The sequence below is a fragment of the Pteropus alecto genome, unplaced genomic scaffold (assembly GCF_000325575.1).
Source record: "Pteropus alecto unplaced genomic scaffold, ASM32557v1 scaffold86, whole genome shotgun sequence".
Lineage (NCBI taxonomy): Eukaryota > Metazoa > Chordata > Mammalia > Chiroptera > Pteropodidae > Pteropus > Pteropus alecto.
In genome coordinates this window covers 31070089-31088782 of record NW_006442109.1, presented here as the reverse complement: position 1 = coordinate 31088782, position 18694 = coordinate 31070089, and the positions used below count along the sequence as shown (strand labels likewise).

Sequence of the window (18694 nt, the reverse complement as noted above, 5' to 3'; positions counted from 1 at the left end):
CCATACCATTGTTCAAACCAGGAAAAATAAAACAAACTTGGCACGAAATACTTAAAACAAAGGCTCATCAATATTCTCCAATTTGTCAACATCTCAATTACAGCACTGGAAAAAATGTAAATTTCATGTGCTCTAAACACTGAGGGGTCTATTCTCTTGCCAATTCACATGCGTAACTCCCATCAGCGTTAATGGGAGTTACACAAACCCATCAATAATAATAATACTTTGTACATATATTGTGCCTTTCATCTAAGGCTCCCAAAGTGCTCTGTGAACAAGGGGGCTGCTTCCTAGTCTTTACTCTGGTAAAATACACAATGAAATACAAAGCAGCTTTTGACTCAGCAGGTACAGAATTAGGGACCCCAAGCCTTTTTATCAAGCCCCATTTTACTGATGGGAAGCCAGACACAAAGAAGGCAGGTTACTTTCCTAGAGTCCCTAGTCTGCACCCTAATTCTTCCCTGAAAAACCAGATTTCTTTCTTCATTCTAATATGACTAACAAGACAAACTCCTTCCCTTTGGCTGCTTTTAGGAAAAGAAACCAGAGTGAATGAAAGTCTGGTTCATATTTACATAGTTTACTGCTAGGCACGTGCTATTTGAAAGATACAGTAGAGTCAGGTTTTACATTTTATCAAGTTTGTTTCTTACAAAATTTAAAAAATTTGATTTTTTCCCCTCCTTTTCGTTTGTTGCACAAACATTGATGAGGAAAAGATGACCTTTCACCTATGTAACTGTAGCACTTTCACTATCAAGTCATAAAATGAGGTATTTTTATGTTCCAAAGTAAAAATTTGTATGAATAATTTTAGCAAAAATATTCAAAAAAAATTATAAAGCAACGTAAATGCATGTATTGTTTTATAGCATATGGCTATTAAAGTTTAATTTAAAATGTGTATGAAAACACTGTATTTAGTACAATTCATCCCTATTTTTTTCTGTTTATCATAATTTGTTTTGAAACTGAATCATTTTACAGTTTTCCATATGCCTCTTGTGCTAATAAATTCTGAATAAGCAAGAAAACTCTTTTCTAAAAAACTACAAACTTGATTTCCAATGAAACATTATAATACGTTTAATACTAAGAACATAAATTTTCCTCTTAGGTTTTTCATTATACATCAACCCTCAGAGTTAACCTAGGATAAGCATATGTGATTTCAGTCAATATCTTTGTTGACTTTGCCCTGAAGCAGATAATTAATCTTTCTCACAGAAAGTTACTCTGGACAATTCCGTGGGACAAAATATAAAAATATCTTGAAAACATGTTTAAAGACTAATATGGGCACAAGTATGACAAAACAAACTCGAGTCTGGCCTTCAAAATTTCGAGTCTGCTGTAAAAAGCAAAATACGCTTAAACATGTGATTTGAGAACCACTGATATGAGAAGCTAGGTAAGAAATTGTCCATGCCAAAACATTGTCCATTTTATAGGAATAACAACTTTTTTTGTCCCTTACATTTTAATACAGTAAAATGACTGAATTCCTAGTACTCATGCACAGAAGCTACCATGTCCATTCTTTACTCCCACCGAGGTGTGATTAAAGGAACAAAATCCAACAGGGATCAAATCTCCAACACCAGATAAGTGAGTGCAGCTACTCACAGCATAGAAGTTTGTACATATTGTTTTTACCCATTATATCTGTCTGAAGTTTTTTCTTTCTTGACTGAAAAAAAAAAGAAAAAATAAAACAAAGAAGAAGAAGAAGAAGAAGAAGAAGAAGAAGAAGAAGAAGAAGAAGAAGAAGAAGAAGAAACCAACAACAACAGAACAAAACTAACCAAAATGATAAAACTCCATGCCTTGCCCGTTGCTGCAACTATTCCGTGCTCCAAACCCCAGGGTTTCTCTCTCCCCCTCCCCTTCTCACTGGTCCTTTCCTGCTATCTCCCTTGCCATAACTCAACCAACCCAACAGAACCAGTCAGTTTTAAATTTCAGTTGGGACCTTGGTGACCTGTTAATGAATCTACAGAGAGGAGAAAAACTCACAGTGTTGAGTTATGCCTGGTGTTGCTAGCTGACTTGGAGTCAGAAATGCTTGAAGCGTTAACGTAATTGCAAGAATGTGAAAAATGAAGCGCTGGGCTCCTGAGCAAAGTGAAAGGTCAAAGCGAGCCTCACACACAACAAGTCTTTGGAAGATAGCCTCATTAGACTATTAAGTCTGCTTCTCCTTTCCCCCTCTTTTTTACAGTGTTTAGGGTGTTTTGTTTTTATTAATAGATACATTTCACTCTTTATGTCTAAGCAATTTGGGGTGGTAGGGAGGATGGTGTCATAGAAAGCTTGCCAGATTCGACCACACTGCGAAGTCAGTCCATCACCATGACATCGAACTGCAATTAAACCATTGCATTGCAGATTCATTGAAGTTATGTACACGTTATCTTTGAAATACCGTATAGTTTAGTTGTCTTATATACAATCTAACTGGTCTAATGAAAACAGTATATCAGCCTCAAAAGATATGATTCACAAGCTCTTTTACAATTTACCATCTGATAGTATTCAGCTGCAACTTGCTTAAACCTAGATTCTAATTTGGACCCATTCACAAGTTAATGGTATCCCAGAAGGGACGTTTTCCCAGACTCTACTAGAAAACCAGGAATCCAAAATCCATGGCCGGAAACTTGGAAGAGTGAAGACACTCACTCCACATCAACCACCTTCTTTTAAATGGCATATATGACTACAGCTCAAGCTGTTAAACTGTCCTCTACTTGGAAGACTGTCTAATACTTAAATATTGTGGCCATAAACACAGTCCTAATAGAGATGAAATAGACCTAGGAGATTAGACACCATCTAATGTAAAATATTAAAAAGTAAAATCTATACACTCTCCTGGCCCACATTCAATAATGCATCTTCCTTTAAATTATCATTTTAGCAATATGAGTCATCCCTACCAATATTTAATTGCTCTAGTGCAATAGGTGAGTTTTAAATGATAAAATTTATTCTAAATTACACTAGATTTCCTTATCATCTGCAGTTGACATCCCCCCACACCAGCCTCTGATGATTCCAGTTTTTAGGACTTGTGACAAAAGTCACCATGTCTGCTGCATGGAAACAAATAACCTTCTAAAAATTTCACAATTCGCCTTCCCAAGAAAAGATTTCATATAAAATTCGTGCAGTACTACCAGAGATAAAAAGAACAGATTTTTGCATCTTATGTGCTTTAGAGGCATCATTGCTTGATTATAGAGAATTCTTACAGTGGGTACTACAAACAAAATATCCTGTTTTATAGTATAATTTAAACTGCAGTGTCATAGCTGCAAAGGTCTATCATTCTCTTTATTCACACACACACAGAAGTATAGATAACCAAATTTGTAAAAGAACTGGCAGAACTAATCAATTGTTAGTGTGATGCCTACTTAAAGACTAGACATCTCACTCCGATTTTTTTAAGTAATGTAAGTTAAGGAGAGGGAACAGTATCTCTCTAAATAGCAGCTGATTATTCTCCCTAACCTACCACTCTCCTCTTTACAGGGAGGCAGAAGTACTGATGATATAAAATATTGAAGTTATTTTAGTCATGCCTACTTTGAACAAGGAAAATGCTTGACCTTTTACCTTGCTCACTGCTGTTGTCTCCACTCTGGGAAGCATGACCCCCACTGGAGGGCCCCGGGGTGCCTGCTGAATGGGTAGAGGTTGCATCATCGTGATCTCGCCAAGATGCAGGATTCTGATGTCAGGATTCCAAGGGATTTTTCCACAATTACCATTTTGACCATAAATGAGGAACCAAGAAGAAAGGTGCAGAGAGAGACAAAAAATGTGTACATATTAGTATTTGTGGAACTAGACATATATAGATGCCATACTATATATAGTATGTTGTCTTTTCAGCAATAGATACCAAAATAAAGAAAAGATACTATAGAATCTTGATGAGGTGATGGTTACATCAGTGTATACATTTGTTAAAAATAATTGAAATAGATACTTAAAATGAGGGCGTTTTTATTATATACAAATTATACCTCAATGAAGTTAATTTTTAAAGGTAGTAGGAAAAGCTTGCTTAAAAATCTAAGCCATTTTTCCTTTTGCCATCTTAATTGGGGCACACTCTTCTATGAAGTAGGTCCCATTGCTCTTGGTTACTAAATACTTCAGAACATTAACATCTGCAAAACTCAGTGACTCTTTTTTAAAAAACCCCACAGAGTCAAGAATGTATGAGACAGCTTTTTGCACCTTTCAAGTGCATTGCCCTGAAATAGCCTGAGTGAACTCCCAAAATTGTCATTGACTGATTATGCAACCAACAGACACAGTAATATTAATCACTGCATCAATACCTAATAAATGACCAATTTTGCTTTAAGTTGCACAAACAACAACAAAATGAAACAACAATGAACCGTTAGCCATCTAATAAACCAGATAGGACTTTCATATGAACTCCATGGGAGCTTTAAAGCAGTGCTTTTTCCTGAAAGAACTATTTGTTTCACAGGACATGCGAGGCAAACCGAGAGTTACAGCTCATGCTACTTTGCTGAGTGTATTCTTCTCCTGTTCCTCCTCCCCTTTCCTGATCATTCCCAATACCCTGCTGCTGCTTAAAGGAAAACAGGAATTCTAATGTACAGGAAGGACTTTATCAGCACCACATGAAGGCAGGCAAGAGATGGAATTTCCTCTGGCAGAAACGGAGGGTAGGGACAGCACATGAAATAGACCAGCCTTAAGGCCAGAGCTGTACACTTGTCACCTGTATGAGATGATTTTGACTAAGCCCACAGAACTACTGCAAGCAAATTCTTTGGAGGAGAAATTCTTCGAGGGAAAATTTTTTTAAAAACATCAATCTCTCAAAGTACACTATATTTCTTCTTATGAGAATTGGTAACTAAGGATTTGGACAAACCAACATGCCTATAGGCAACATGCAAACATCTTGACCATCTGAAAGCAATCTTACCATGTTGTCATTGTATCTAGTTTATCAGAGGGAAAAAAAAGTCAGTCTATCACTCTCCTGAATTCTATAATGTATATATAGAACATAAAATTTTACCAAAATAAAATCAATAAACCAAAGTGAGACAAAATAGGGGACTATTTTTATTTGGAACGACACTGAAAAAAAAAACTCATTTTTTTCCCTCTACAGATCTGCTGTAAATTAATACTTAGCATTTTCGATAGATGATGAAATTATCCAAAGCTGTATAGATTAATAACATCTACATCAAACGATGCTACTAGCACTATCATCAGGCATGCAATTGATTCAAAATGAAAACCCTAAGCAGAAATTTTGTGACTATAAATATAGCAAAGGTATAGATCCTAAAATAAAAATATGTTTTAGAAAGTGGATTGGGGAACGAAGTTGAGCAGAATAAAATGAAAACCAAGGATCTCTGCTGCCCGTATTAAGACAAAGTTGTGCCTGCTATCTCTTTTTTTTTATCTAAGTTAGAAACTGCTCCAATAATTTCAACCTAAAGGCAAACAGCATACAGGGGCTCTTCAAATTTTGCAGCCTCTTTGTGTCAGCTATTTGCCGGATGGTACTCAGATAAAGAATTACATGAAAAGAGAAAGAGAGAGAGACAGAGAGAGAGAGACAGAGAGACAGAGAAACAACAGCATGATGTGAGTTAGTCCTGCAACAACAGTGGCTAGAGGCTTCTTTTAGAAATTACAATAGCTGCAACACATTCACCTAAGCTAAACTTTTCAGTGTACACAGCAAGTGATGTTAATTTTATGCGCTGCAGGCTTTTATTAAGCCGGCTGCTATAAAAGCTCCTTACCCCTCATGAAAATTACAATAATTAACCACTAACACCTCAACTATGTTTTAAGGCAAATGTCATCCAATAGCTATTATATAATCGTTTGAATGAAACTGGAGGGAGGCTTTCCGTTTTGGCACTACAGTGACTTGAAGGGATTGCTCAGAAGGACTTCCAGCAACTGAAAATACTGGTTTGTCCCTATCAGCCAAACCTGTGCTGAGTTTTAAAGTCAGGGCTCATTAATTTATAATTTGGTTTGTTTCTTTCGATGGTTTTCTAACGGAGGTGTTTTCTAAAGTAAAGGGGTAAAAAATAAGCCACATAAGCAAATATTGCTTTAAGAGCAGCCAGTTAGTTCCTCCAAACAAGTTGGGTCTTTGGTTTTCAGCCCAGATCTGAAATTGGCTAAAGTTCACTATCTAACCCACCACACCCCTATCTCTTTCCTCTTTTCTCCCTTCGATCCTCAAAAACGCTCTCCTAAAAAGGTGCTGTCAGATGTTTAATTCCATAGAGTGTCTCAAGTATTATGATCTAGTTTGAAAGACTGACACAAACCAAGGAGTACCAGAATATTCATCTAACTTGAAAGCAGGAAAAACAGATAAATCTCTCTGGAGTTTCAAAGCTGAGTAGTTACCCCAAAGTTGTCCATATTCAGCTACGCCATGGTGACGTGATCATATACAAAGATAAGTATTGATAATCTGGTCAATAAAAAATTGCTACCTTCTTTGTTATAAAAAATTATAACCTACATGGACAGATAAAATATAATCCATTACCCATAATACCGGTTTTTTTTCTTAAATTGAAATATTTGTTTATATCACAACCCCTTTCTTCTTCTTTTCTCTCCCTAGACAGTTTCCAAGTTTACATCCTACAAGAATAACGGCCTGGCTCTCTGCCAAATTATATGCAGAAGTTTAGTGAATCTTGAAACCAAAGTGGCAAATGAAAGTATGTAAAACACATGACGTATGTAGAAAAATAAAGAGAAATGCTGTGTGGGTAAGTATGCATTCCACGATACATGTCGTGTTCTTCAGCCAAAAGTTCTGTGAAGACACCCGAGGGCAAGGAGTGAACATGATTCTATTCCCAGTGGCTTTAATAATTGGGAGTCAAATGTGGTACTCTTCTTGCTCTTATGTAATTGCATTAAAGAGCGGTGTTAGCAGGAGAAAAGCAGTGAATACTGAGTGGAGCACAAGAGAAGGAGATGGAAAATAGATACAAGAAGCTAGGTCTCCAGGGGCAGTATTTTCTATTTGCTGGGCTACAGACTCACAGCTGATAATGCAACTTGTAATTAATATAAAAGCAGGAGACAAGATGGGGAGAGCTTGTAGAAGTAGGGCCACAGGAGATCACTCTGCTGCTCTCCTGTTTCTCATTTACACAGAGTTTTCCCTAGAAAACACAATTCTGCCAGTGTTTTCTCCCTTGAAAGTTAAAAAAAAAAAATGATTTAGCACCATCATTGAATTTTGCTAAATCTAGGAAAGAGCATATAGAGGACAAGAGTCTCTGAGTATAGGAAGCAAATCATATGGGTGCCTTTTTTGTTGAGGCTACAGATATCGTAGAAATTGAAACATTTTACACCATTATGACATTTCTGTGGGGGACCTGCCTGTAGGATACCCTTTAATAAGTTCTGGTGAATTGGTGATATTTCAATTTAAATGATTCCACACGGCTCAGGGTTCTTTCACCCAAAGAGACAATGGAGTAAATAAATGTATGAGAGTTTCTAAATAAATTCAAAACTGAGTGGGAAAGTAAAATGTATTAGGTTTCAAGAAGAAAAAAATGCCACTACACACAAATTCTACCTAAAATAATCTGAAACTCATCTCAGACCCCCCCAAATGAAAAGGTGATTCAGTGGATGTGGTATGGGAGAGAGAGCATTAGATTGGAATTAAGACTCTGGGGTGTCTCCTCTAACCGATCACATGAACTTAAGCAAGTGACGCATTTATTTTCCTGGAACTTATTTTCTTTATCACTTTAAAATTAAGAAGTTAGACAAGATAAACCCTTAGGTCACTTTCACTTCTTATTTCTAGCCTTTAAAATACTTTAAAATAACATTCGACTTTATAGAACCTACACAATGAAAACGTGATATGTAACGCTGAGTCAAAAATCATAAATAAATTTGGAAAATACGGTAAAGTAATTCAGAATGCATGCTCGTAGGTAAAAAGTAATCGTAAATATATACAAAGGCATTCTAATCAGCAAATGGAGCATGCAAAACTAATATGGCGATATGTTTAAACAACAAAGGCAAGATATGCTTCTATCAGAAAACATAATTAATGCTGTTAACATATTTCCTATGATTTTGTGATGTTTTAACTCCTAATTGACGCTATGTAAAAATTACTTTTTTAAATAAGATGAAAACTCCTATTATGAGGTATTCAAGCCTACAAACGTTTAAAATGTCAATTGTTTGGTTTGAAAAAATGTTGGAATTTCAACTTAGTTATTCTAAAGTTGACATAAGAACTCAGGAGAAGTGTGTGTGCTTTCAGAACAAGGATTCAATCTTTAAAAATGTAAATAAAGCCAGGGTCTTTCCTTCATTCTCCGCTTCTACCCATCTATTAAGTTTTGGGAATTAATATGTGAGCAGCTTTCACAGAAGTGGCAAGTACTCTCTACAAATGACTCCTCCATTTAACGGGGTAACTTTTAGAAAAGACAGAAATGTCTTGTATTGTTGGTATAATGTCATATTATGTCTCCTATAGTTCTGAATTGTGTTAGGATATTCCACAGAATATTTAGTCTAAAATATAAAAAATAAATGAATTTTAAAATATCATTCTTAACCTATAGTAAATGTCTATGGTTGTCAAGTGCATCTTTGTTTGATTTCATTTCATCATAATAACACTAAAAACGTATTTCAACTGCACAACCTAAATGATTTAAATAATATTATTATTTTTGATGGGAAATTGTCATAAAAGTGATCAACCAACAGAAACCATGCAACAACAATAACAACAGAAAACTCATGCCCTCAGCCATATCTCCTTCAGACAGTAAACAGAGCTGAGGGTAGAACTTTCCCAGAACAGATCCACAGAGGCTTGGATAACACATTGCAACATCTAATCTTACAGGAGAATGTAAGAAACTATCTGATAAAATTAATCATTCGTATTATTATTATTATCAAATCTCATTATTTCCCCCTTGATAGTCTATAGACCAATCTCTTAAACCTATCACCCTCCTTGCTGCCTACTCCTCTCTAATTTTTCAGGTAATAACAGAATTTCTATATACATTTGCCTATATTCTGTCAGGAACGAGGTTCTGGGGATTCTCCTCTCTGACTTAACCCATTTCTTAACACTGTAGTGACACAAATAAATTTGACATATTCAGAGATGCAAAAGAAAGCAATAGTGTATCTTCATTTAAATTACAGATTTCAACATAAAAATTAAAACAATTTTTCTTTTATTAGGCATATTATCAGAGCAAGTCAATTTAAAGGCATTTGTCATTAACTGTTAATAAATACAGTTGTTTTCTTCCCTATACTTAATTTATTTAAAAAATAAAATGTAGCTTCTTATGAACATTAATTAAGAATAACAGTATAACTGTATATACTTCAGGCAAGTAGAACTTAGCCTAGAGAATGCATTTCAAATAAATATATTTCTTTGTCTACTTGATCTACTCTACTCTATCTCCTTTATATGTAAATATAAAGATATATTTCATTTATCTGCACTAAAGACTCGACCTAAAATTATGTAAAGTAGATAATGTGGATATCAACTATTATTCAGAATTACTACAGACTAGGAAAAGCATAACTATTCTACAACAGTTTTCAAGTTAAAATTTTTTTAAAGAATTGGTTTCTTGACATGTTTATTTTAAACATGATAAATTTGAATGTCTAGGAAACTTAACATGAACTGCAGCTGGAAAAAAGAACTGTATTTCCTTCACCATCATAGTTTTCTCCTCAATATTTCAAAGAATACTATAATAGCTGTTTCCTACTTATAACAATTACTGTTATGAGTATAACATAAAATACACTATAATATTAAAAATATAAGCATTCATTATGAATTTGTTAAACAAAATGAAATAGTAGCCAATGTTGTAAATTGTATTTTCCATTTAATTCCAGGCTTCCTTTTATTATTACACCCATCATGTAAGTGTCAACAATAAATAAATTCCACATCTTTACTGAATGTAACATTATGGTTGTCTTCTTTTAATGCATCTGTGTTACATCAGATTATTTACATGAAATTGTGGAATGTGAAATCAGCATGACAACAGTCTGATTTATCAAGTAATAGTATATAAAACTCATTCTTAAAAGTCCGTCAAAAATAAAAACTTGCTTTCAAGATATTTATATCAATAATATATTCATTTCTATTTTCAAAATTTTTAATAAGAAATTTTCAAGCTATTGTGGTACCTAATAATTTGCTCTTGATGCTTTTCTGTCTGCTTTCCACTACACAGAATTACATACTTATTCTTTTCCCTCTCTTTCCTTGCCTGCTCCTTCCTAAACACACACACACATGCACACACACGTAGCTTGCTACCACTTAATAAGGACAGAGGTATATGTGTTTTGGGGGTGTCAAACAGCTGTCACAAACTGTCACCTCCACAAGAGAAACCTTGGCACACAACAAATTAAACTACACTTCTTTTTTAGCTGTCATTATTCATAGCCAATAAGTTGAAATGCTCTCAGCATTTCATGTGCAAATAAAACCATGAGGAAGCACAGTAGATCAGAATAGTGGGCCAACAGATAAAACAGAGAAAACAACACGCTGTCTTGGGCCTTCTGAAGTGGCTCATCATCACCCCTGCACCAGCGTGCACTAAATGAGATCTAGCCTGGGGCAATGTATTAAATATGCATATCAAAGCAAATGAAAAAATAAACCTGAGATTCAAATTGGACACATTTACATGCTGAAAACGTCCCACTCATACCACTTTTTAGGTAGTGATTTTGTGGTCTTTTCACCTTTTTGTGGCTGGGGGGTTGAGGGAGGGAGAACTTGCAGAAGAGGCTGAAGCCTAAGAGAATTTGCTTTGTAGTGGGAGGCCTGGAAATGAATATAATCAATATACTTCTGGTACAAAAGTATCGAAAATGGTGAAAACTCACCAAGGTTTTCTCTCACCTCCTGCATAAAATTCAAGTCTGTGGCAAACCATGCCATTTCCCACACGATGTACTGGTGGAACAAATTATTGCTTCCTTTCAAAACAAATAGCAGGGGGCTAAAGTAAAAATGTTATAGCTCAGATCTCTAGGAAATAAAAGGCTTTAAATTCTGATGCCCAACGAGGTGGCAAGCCCTCACGAGTTCAAAATAAATCAGTTGTCATATCTACTTGATTGGGGGCCCAAAAGAGGAGCAACAAATGTTATAGCTAACTCTTTTATCCAAAGATTGTGATTGTTAAGTTATTAAAGCATTATCCTCTTAGGTACAACTTCCTTCTCCAGTGTAATTTAAATATTACAATAGTTCCATAAATAGGCATTGTCTTTCAGCCAATATGCTCAGCAGTCTAGTTTATCTCATCACTTCTATGTAAACATCAGCATGTTCTAGTTCCATACCTCCACTTGAGAAACAGTTGCCAAGAAACTGTTCTAGAAAACCAAGGAGTCAAGACCCCTGGAATTGTCGTAAGAAAAGCTTTTTGGCTGCAGGCAACTGTGACCCTCTCATTCTACAAACCATGTAACTAGATTCTTTCTCATTCCCTCAATATTGTAAAATGCATATGAATTTAGAAACAGAAAGCAGTGAAAATAAACAAATAAATAACAACAACAACAACAAACATTTCTAGTGTGGTATCATGCCTCGTGGACCACAACCACACCACACATAGATCACATAGCTACATATCAGCAAATAAACTTTTCCATAGATGCTGCTGTACCCTTTTGATTTCAGTTAATACACTGAATATAGAAAAGAACTTCCAAACTATTCCCCCATTATGGTGGGAAAAGCCAAGAGCAAAGATAGGGACAGGAGCTTTCAAAGCCATAGTGTTCATTCTCTTGGAACTAGACATCCAGGACTGAGATTTTTTGTTTTTCCTTTTCTTTTTTAAACATTTGTTCTTAGACTGGCTTTCCATGCAGCACAAAGACTAATAATTAAAATATATGACTGCATATTTTCAAAACTTTTGGTGGGGGGGGTGTAGGGGTGAGGGAGAAGAACCTCACAGAAGGTTTATTCTCAAGGCATCTGAACTCATTCTTCTTAACACCCAGGAATGGGGAGAGGGGTGGTAATACAAACTGCCTTCAAGTCTCAAGGCCTGTTTAACCCCATATAGTGTTAAATTAATATTTCAGCCACCAAGTTATTCAACTATTGCCTATATCATTAAGGTTGTGAGTTCAATTGAATGCAATCTATAGACACCCTGTCCCCCACCCCCAGGATTGAGTTCCTATAAATAAACTGCTGTTCACACCCACTCTTTAACCTCCCCAGTCTTGCCTTTCCTACCAGCTGCAATCCTTTTTCTCTTTGCTTCTTTTTTCAAATTTTCAGTCTCACTACATATGCTTTTTTTTTAAGCATGAGACTCACTAGATCAGTTCCAAAATAGGATTAAAAACAGAGAGAATAGAGAGAAATCTCCTTTCCTGGCCTGACATCCACAGTCACTCCTTACTATACTCTCCACCCTCATTCACCAACTGTCAAAGTGTTAAAATTCAACCACTAACCTATGGTTACTCAATCACAACTCCCCTCAGCTTTCTGCAATATATTGTTAATAATTGTTTCATCAAGGTTACTGTCTTTTATTATGAAGATGCTTCAGGCACTTGGCAATAAGTCCATATTCTGACAATAAGTTTCTACAGAGTAAAAGCTCTGAGAATTGTAAAGTGTTCACTCCTTTTATTTCTAATGAAATGCAAGAGTGCCAATAATTCTCAGGATTGTCATCTCTGTGAAAGACTGCAAAATCAGCCCCCCTCCCCAATTCTCTTTTCCTTCAGTCTTTTCTTCCCCATCCTGTCCAGCTAGCTGTCTTGCCTCTCTTCCTGTTGCACTGATTGCAGAGTTGAGAAAGTAGAAAAGGCAGCAGTCACCATATCAAACAGACAATTTGCTAACACTCAAGTCACCAAATCCAGAAAACTTTACACATTAAGAGCACAAATCACTCTATCAACTCCCAGGTTTTTTTTTTTTTTTTTGGTTCTCAACATAAAAAAGGACAGGGTTCCAAGAAAGGGAAACGGAGAGAAAGAGTATGGCAGAGGTAGTGAGAAAGGAAGAAAAAGACCCCCAAAGAGACCAAATCACTTAAAAAGAAAGCTAAGTGAATGGAGCTAGGTTTAAAACAATGCTTTGCCCAATGGTCTTTTTTAAAAAAAAAAAGAAAGAAAAAATGCCAGAGGCTCACAGACTTACATGGTCAGCGAGATTTGTGGAGGAGCCTGAAAGTTCTTCATGATCTGACTTGGAGCTGCCGTCTCTTTCATCAATGACGAGGTCGATGGGCATTTTCCCCTTCAAACAGCTAATGTACCGGTGGCAGAAGTTATCGCACAGTTCGTGGACCTAGAAGGAGGGTCATGGTGGAGGGTTCAGCTGTGTTGTTGTTGTTGTTGTTGTTATTGTTTTGTTTCATTTTTAAAAGGAAAAATATCAGGTTGCAGGGGGGTACATTTGGAAAGAGCAGCAGTGCAATGTCTTCCAACCTAAGTCTAATTAATGAGTGCAATAGTTGAAGGTGAGGAAACAATAGAGCAATTGTTGCAGCAGATATTGTTCTCCAGAGACTTCCCTGAGCAACAAGTCACAGAAAAGAGAGAAGAAACAGGACTGGCAATAACTGGGTTCAGACTGGGAGTCCAGGGAGGAAAATCCGATTTGACGATAACATCGAAATGTTAGAATGCTGAACTAGGAACAGCATTAAAATTTGCGATTCAATAAGCTAGGAGGTTTGCATGTTTCCAAGGGTAAGTGATTGAGCTGCAGAGCAATGTACAGACACCCCAGCCAGGATGAGCCCCTCTGTTTGCACCTAATGCACACTCTGGGCGGAGGGTGAGTTGAGCTAATAGAGACGCAAGCAGGCTGAATGTCCAGTAACACAAATGGTTTGCTGCATTTCAAAATAATCCCGAATGCCTGGGGAAAAAAAGGCGGGGGGGAGCTACTTTAAAAGACAGGCTGTCCTAATTCACCCATCCTCTGAGCCCCTGGATAGGGGATCAACTTGAAGGAAGGACCTGCTAACATGCTGCTCAGAATCTCCAGGTGCTCAACCCCTTACACTGGAGGTTTGGTAAAAACATCCCAACTCAGCTAGGAGAGGGAAGTCTAAATCAAAGTGGGGAGTGTCTTTTCCTGCTTACCTTTTCTAACTCCAAAAGATGAAACCTTAGTACTTGTATTGCTTGTATCATCTGAAAGAAAAGTTTAGTGTGGAGTTAAGACTCTGTGACTTGGAGTTGGGGGTGGTGAGGGAATTGGAATAGGGAGAAGAAACAGGCAAGTGGCCAGGCAAAACCCACACTCGAAGAAATCGTCAGAAAACCCAAGTGATTACTGATCAGCTCTGCCTCATTGGCCACCGGGTAGGAATCTTGACTCAACCTGAGCCGAAGCATTTGATATCTTTGCCCCTCACGTTCAGTACGCTATTTGTAAGGACGGCTTTCCTAGGGACAAGCCCTCTTTCTCCGCCTGGGCCCTCTTTAACCGTCCCCTCCTTCGACCTCAAGTCAAATTTAAAAAAAAAAAAAAAAAAGTCGCTTCTCTGGAGAGAGAAAGCTTTTTAGAACTGCACACCCAGCGAAATCCGTCCTTACTAAAGAAGGAAATACTCAAGATGAATGGTGAGGCAGAGCCTTTGAAAGCGGATTTAAGTACTTTTAATATTGAAATCGGGCAAATTAGCAAAAGAATCGCACCTAAAAGTGGCCTGCGCTAGCCTGCCCCCCTTAACCCCCCCACTCCCCACCTCCCCGGACCGCCCTCCGCCGCGCCTAACTTCCTTTGGGTTTGCTGCCCCGGGCTCCACCGCCTGCCCTGGCAAACAGAGGAAATAACTCACTTCTCGCAGCCTCACTCCCGGGGCCGAGACCTAGGACTCGTCCCCTGCTCGGGCGCTCGGCGCTGCGTCCCCGCTGGCTGCCTCTCTGGGCTCCGCTCTCCCAGACGTCCATCCCGCCCCTCACTCCCACCGCTTTTGCGGGGGCTCTAAGCTGGTCCCTTCCTCCCTGTAGCTCTGGAGCTTCAAAGGAAGGCTCTGCTCAAACTCTCCGGAGCTCCGGGAGAAAGTGGGTGCTCCTGGGCAAGGGAAGGGGCCCAGGCTGGGGAAAGGCAAGAAACAGTGAGCCTTACCAAATTGTCCAACTCTGGATTTGAGGAAAAAAGTGGCTTTTCGGCGCGAACCTATAAGAAGCAGGAAAAGTCAGCATGAATTACCATTCCATTTAAAAGAAGAAAAACCCTGTCACCGACTAATCTGTAGTGTGTGAGTGGGGATGGTGGAGGGGCAGTAGCACAGAAGATGAGAGGGGCTTTGGTAAAATACATGAAACAAGCTAGTGCCTTAAATTAATAGAGTCAGCTGAAAAGATTCAGGGCCTTCTGGTCCTGGCCCCATTACGGGATCCCTGGAGCCGCTGAACTGTGGCGGGGAATAAAAGGCCGTGCTCTGGGCCCCGAGTATCCCCTTATTCTGCCGTCCAAGGGGCCGCGGCTCTCAGCCTAGCTCTCCACCGCGCCCGGCGCGGACCGCCGGGAGAGGCGCCCAGCTTCCTTCCTTCCCTCCCGGGCACTCTCGGGTCCCTCATAGCCCCTATCCCCAATTCTTGTTCAAGTAGCTGCAGGCTGGAGAAAAGGCCAAGCCCCAGATTAGGAGCAGGTCAATTTTAATTCGAGGGTCGAGCCCCTGTATTCCTGACTGGGGGGAAAAACAAACACCCATATTTATCTCCGCTTCCAATTCGCCTTCAGGCTCAGGGATGGGGAGGAGGCGTTGAAGGCGGACTGGGCCCGAGGAACAGATCGGGTGTCCTGGCCTTTTCCTCCTCTTTCATGTAAAGCTCGGAGGGAAGGGAGGGGGGGAGGTGAGGGCTACAGAAGGGTGAGTGGGTCAAGAAGGTTGGACCTGCTTGGCGAAAACTGCGATGTCCTCGTTGAAGGAGTCGGAGGAGCAGACGTCTCCGCCGGCCACTCCGGGTTCCCGGGGAGTGCAGGTCGCCAGCTCGCACTTCTCAAAGACCAGAGCTAACAGAGGAAACAACGGGTGCCTAACGGGCAGCGCCACGCAGAGACACACATACGGAGACGGGGTGCAGAGGGGAAGGAGCAAGAACTGTAATCAACAAGTTTGGAGGGTTCGGATTCCTTCTTTAATACAACAGGCACGCATCACACTTTACAACCCTTCCTCATCCAGTCGAGCTTGGGCCAGAAACAGAAAGGAAAAACGGCCTGGCCCTTTCCCTCAGCTCAGGAGTCCCTCAGATCGGCTGGGAGAAGCCCCTGGCCACTTTAACCGGTCAAATAAAAAGAGTTTCAGTTGGAACGTAATGAAATATCCAAGTAGCTCGGTCAGTCTAGAGCCTGGAGTGGATCCAGACCCACTCCCCACACTACAGAGACCGCCGAACCAACCACTAAGACCCAGCCCTGACCTCCCAAGAAAGGAACACTGTGGAATCAAAAACTACCTTAACTCTGCATTTTAATGGCCATTTCAGAGGAGGCCAAAGGCTTCACCTACATACGCAGCCAAGGTGCTATTTCCTAAATCGGAGAGTGCTCTTCTAACCTCTCCAGCCCCTGGCCATGTAAACTTGCTTGCTCTACTTCTAGTAAAGCCGGGGCATGGAGACCAAAATAATAGGACTCTTAAACGCCGAAGAGCTTCCTTCCAAAGACACATTTCTCCAGCAGGCCAAAAATAAATCGAATGTTAAAACTTGGAAGTGTGCGTGTGCGTCTGCCCTTTGTGTTCCTCTGGGCGGTTTAACTACACTTCGGGATGCCTGCGGCCTCTGGCTTCAAGCTCAGTTGCTGCTGACAGACTGTCCCCTCCCCTCGGCATCCCACAGCCTTCCCTACCTACCCTCAACTGGTAGAGCCCGAGTGGTACACGTTTGGACCGTGAAGCCCCATTCCTCCCTGAGTTCTCTCAGAATATAAAATTATTTCCAGCCAGCTTCCTTACTCCCCTCAAGAGCGTTTCTATGCAAGCAGCAGTCCCTTCCACCCGGCTGCACTTCAAGGTCTGCCCCCTTTATTTACAGAGAATTAAGAAGTGGGTGATTAGGACTTCCTGGCCGACAGAAGCAGCCCTGATCCCAGCTCAAGCTGCATTTAGTGACTCCAGACTTTCGGTTGGAAACGAGGAGAGAGAGAGAGAGAGAAAAAAAAAAAAAAGTTGCTCCTCGTCGGCAGGAAACTTTCTCCTTCGTCAAGGCCTCTGTTAGGGGGCCTGGAAGGACCAGCTCTGCGTCCTTTGGCCAGGAATCGCGTCCTTGGGGATTAGGCCCTGGCAAGATTCTGAGGATTCAGTCACTCCCAGCTACGGGATCCGGACTGACGGGGCCGTGGGGGTGGAGGAAGCCATACCTTCCAGGGACTTACACTCTAGGGGCAGAAGAGCAGGCCCCCTTCACTGTCCTTTCCTAAGGCAAGCGCCCCCACCCCCTAAGCAGAAGTAACTCCCCGCTTAGCCGTCCAACCCCTCAACCCCACAGAGACAAACACACACTCACATACAGTATGCTGGGTCGGGATGGGGGTGGTGGGGGGTGTTGGTTTACCCATAGATCGCGTCCTTGTCGCGCTTCAAGGCGTCGTTGACAGCGGATCCCATGCTGGCCGGCATGACATTGGGGTGCGGGGCGTGCGCGCCGTAGTGCTGCGTGGCGTGGAGCGGCGGCCCGTGGTTCAGGTGGTGAACCGGGGGGATCGGCCGCGGCGCGTGAGGGTCTCCGTACATGGAAGCAGGCACCCCTACTCCGTCCATCCCGCCGTAATGGGGCAGCTCATCGTACTGTCAGAACCCGGCAAAGGGGAGGGGGGCGCAAGAGGTGAGGGAGAGCGAGGAAAGCCGAGGGGGAATCGAAAAAGAAGCAGGGAGAAGAGAGCAAAGGGAGAAGTGGGAAAGGAATAGAGATGAGAGAGAGAGAAAGACGAAGGGAAGATGAAAGAAGGAGGAGGGAAGCAGGAGTGGGGGGTGTGAGAAAGTGAGAGAAAGAGAGAGAGATAAAAACAAAGTCAGAAAGGAGAAAAGTACTGAGCACGAGTTGAACACACACAGAAAACAAACCAGCCGAAACAACGGAATTGAAAGTTAAGGGAAACGTTTTTAAATTTTAAAATGAAAAAGTCTGAACCAAGAGTAGCGTTTAGAGCAGGGAGAGGGGGCGGTGAGGCCAGGGACCGAGGGGGCGCCGGGAGGTGCCGCTCGGGCCGGAGGCAGCAGAACCGTAGCGAGCCAACCCAGGGAGAAGTGGAGTTAGTGTGAGGAGGAAGCCCCGGATCCCACCCCTAACCCCCCTTCGCCTCCTCCAGAGGATCCAATAAATCAAAAGGCGAAATGAAACAAAATAAAGAGAAGAAAAACGCTAAAAAATCAGGACGAGAACGCCGAGAACCGGGGAAGACTGGGGCCAGTGCCTCCCCGGGGGCAGGGAGCGGAGGGTGGGGGTGGGGGGAATAACGTGAAAGTTACCAGAAACATTATTTAGCAGCGGATTCCCTGCGTCCTTGTCAATTTCAGAGACAAAACAAGCAGCCCAGGCTAGTCTAGGCGGCGGCGCAGCG

At 40.6% G+C, this 18694-nt stretch overlaps 1 protein-coding gene across 11 annotated transcripts in view; it reads right to left on the bottom strand.

Moving 5' to 3' along the window:
* Positions 1 to 18694, bottom strand: part of MEIS2 (Meis homeobox 2) — a 198079-nt gene that overhangs the window by 177145 nt on the left and 2240 nt on the right. For 7 of the 11 annotated variants that reach the window (XM_015596041.2, XM_015596039.1, XM_015596043.1 and 4 more), the window contains exons 2-7: positions 17689 to 17921; positions 16026 to 16167; positions 15254 to 15304; positions 14263 to 14313; positions 13310 to 13459; positions 3628 to 3742 (exon numbers count right to left, since the gene is read on the bottom strand). In XM_015596041.2, the coding sequence (XP_015451527.1) occupies positions 3628 to 3742; positions 13310 to 13459; positions 14263 to 14313; positions 15254 to 15304; positions 16026 to 16167; positions 17689 to 17894 (715 nt within the window). In that variant the 5' untranslated portion in view covers positions 17895 to 17921. Of the gene's footprint in view, positions 1 to 3627; positions 3743 to 13309; positions 13460 to 14262; positions 14314 to 15253; positions 15305 to 16025; positions 16168 to 17688; positions 17922 to 18602 lie in introns of those variants that run through there. The other 4 variants (XM_015596040.2, XM_015596050.2, XM_015596048.2 and 1 more) reach the window with 2 other exon arrangements.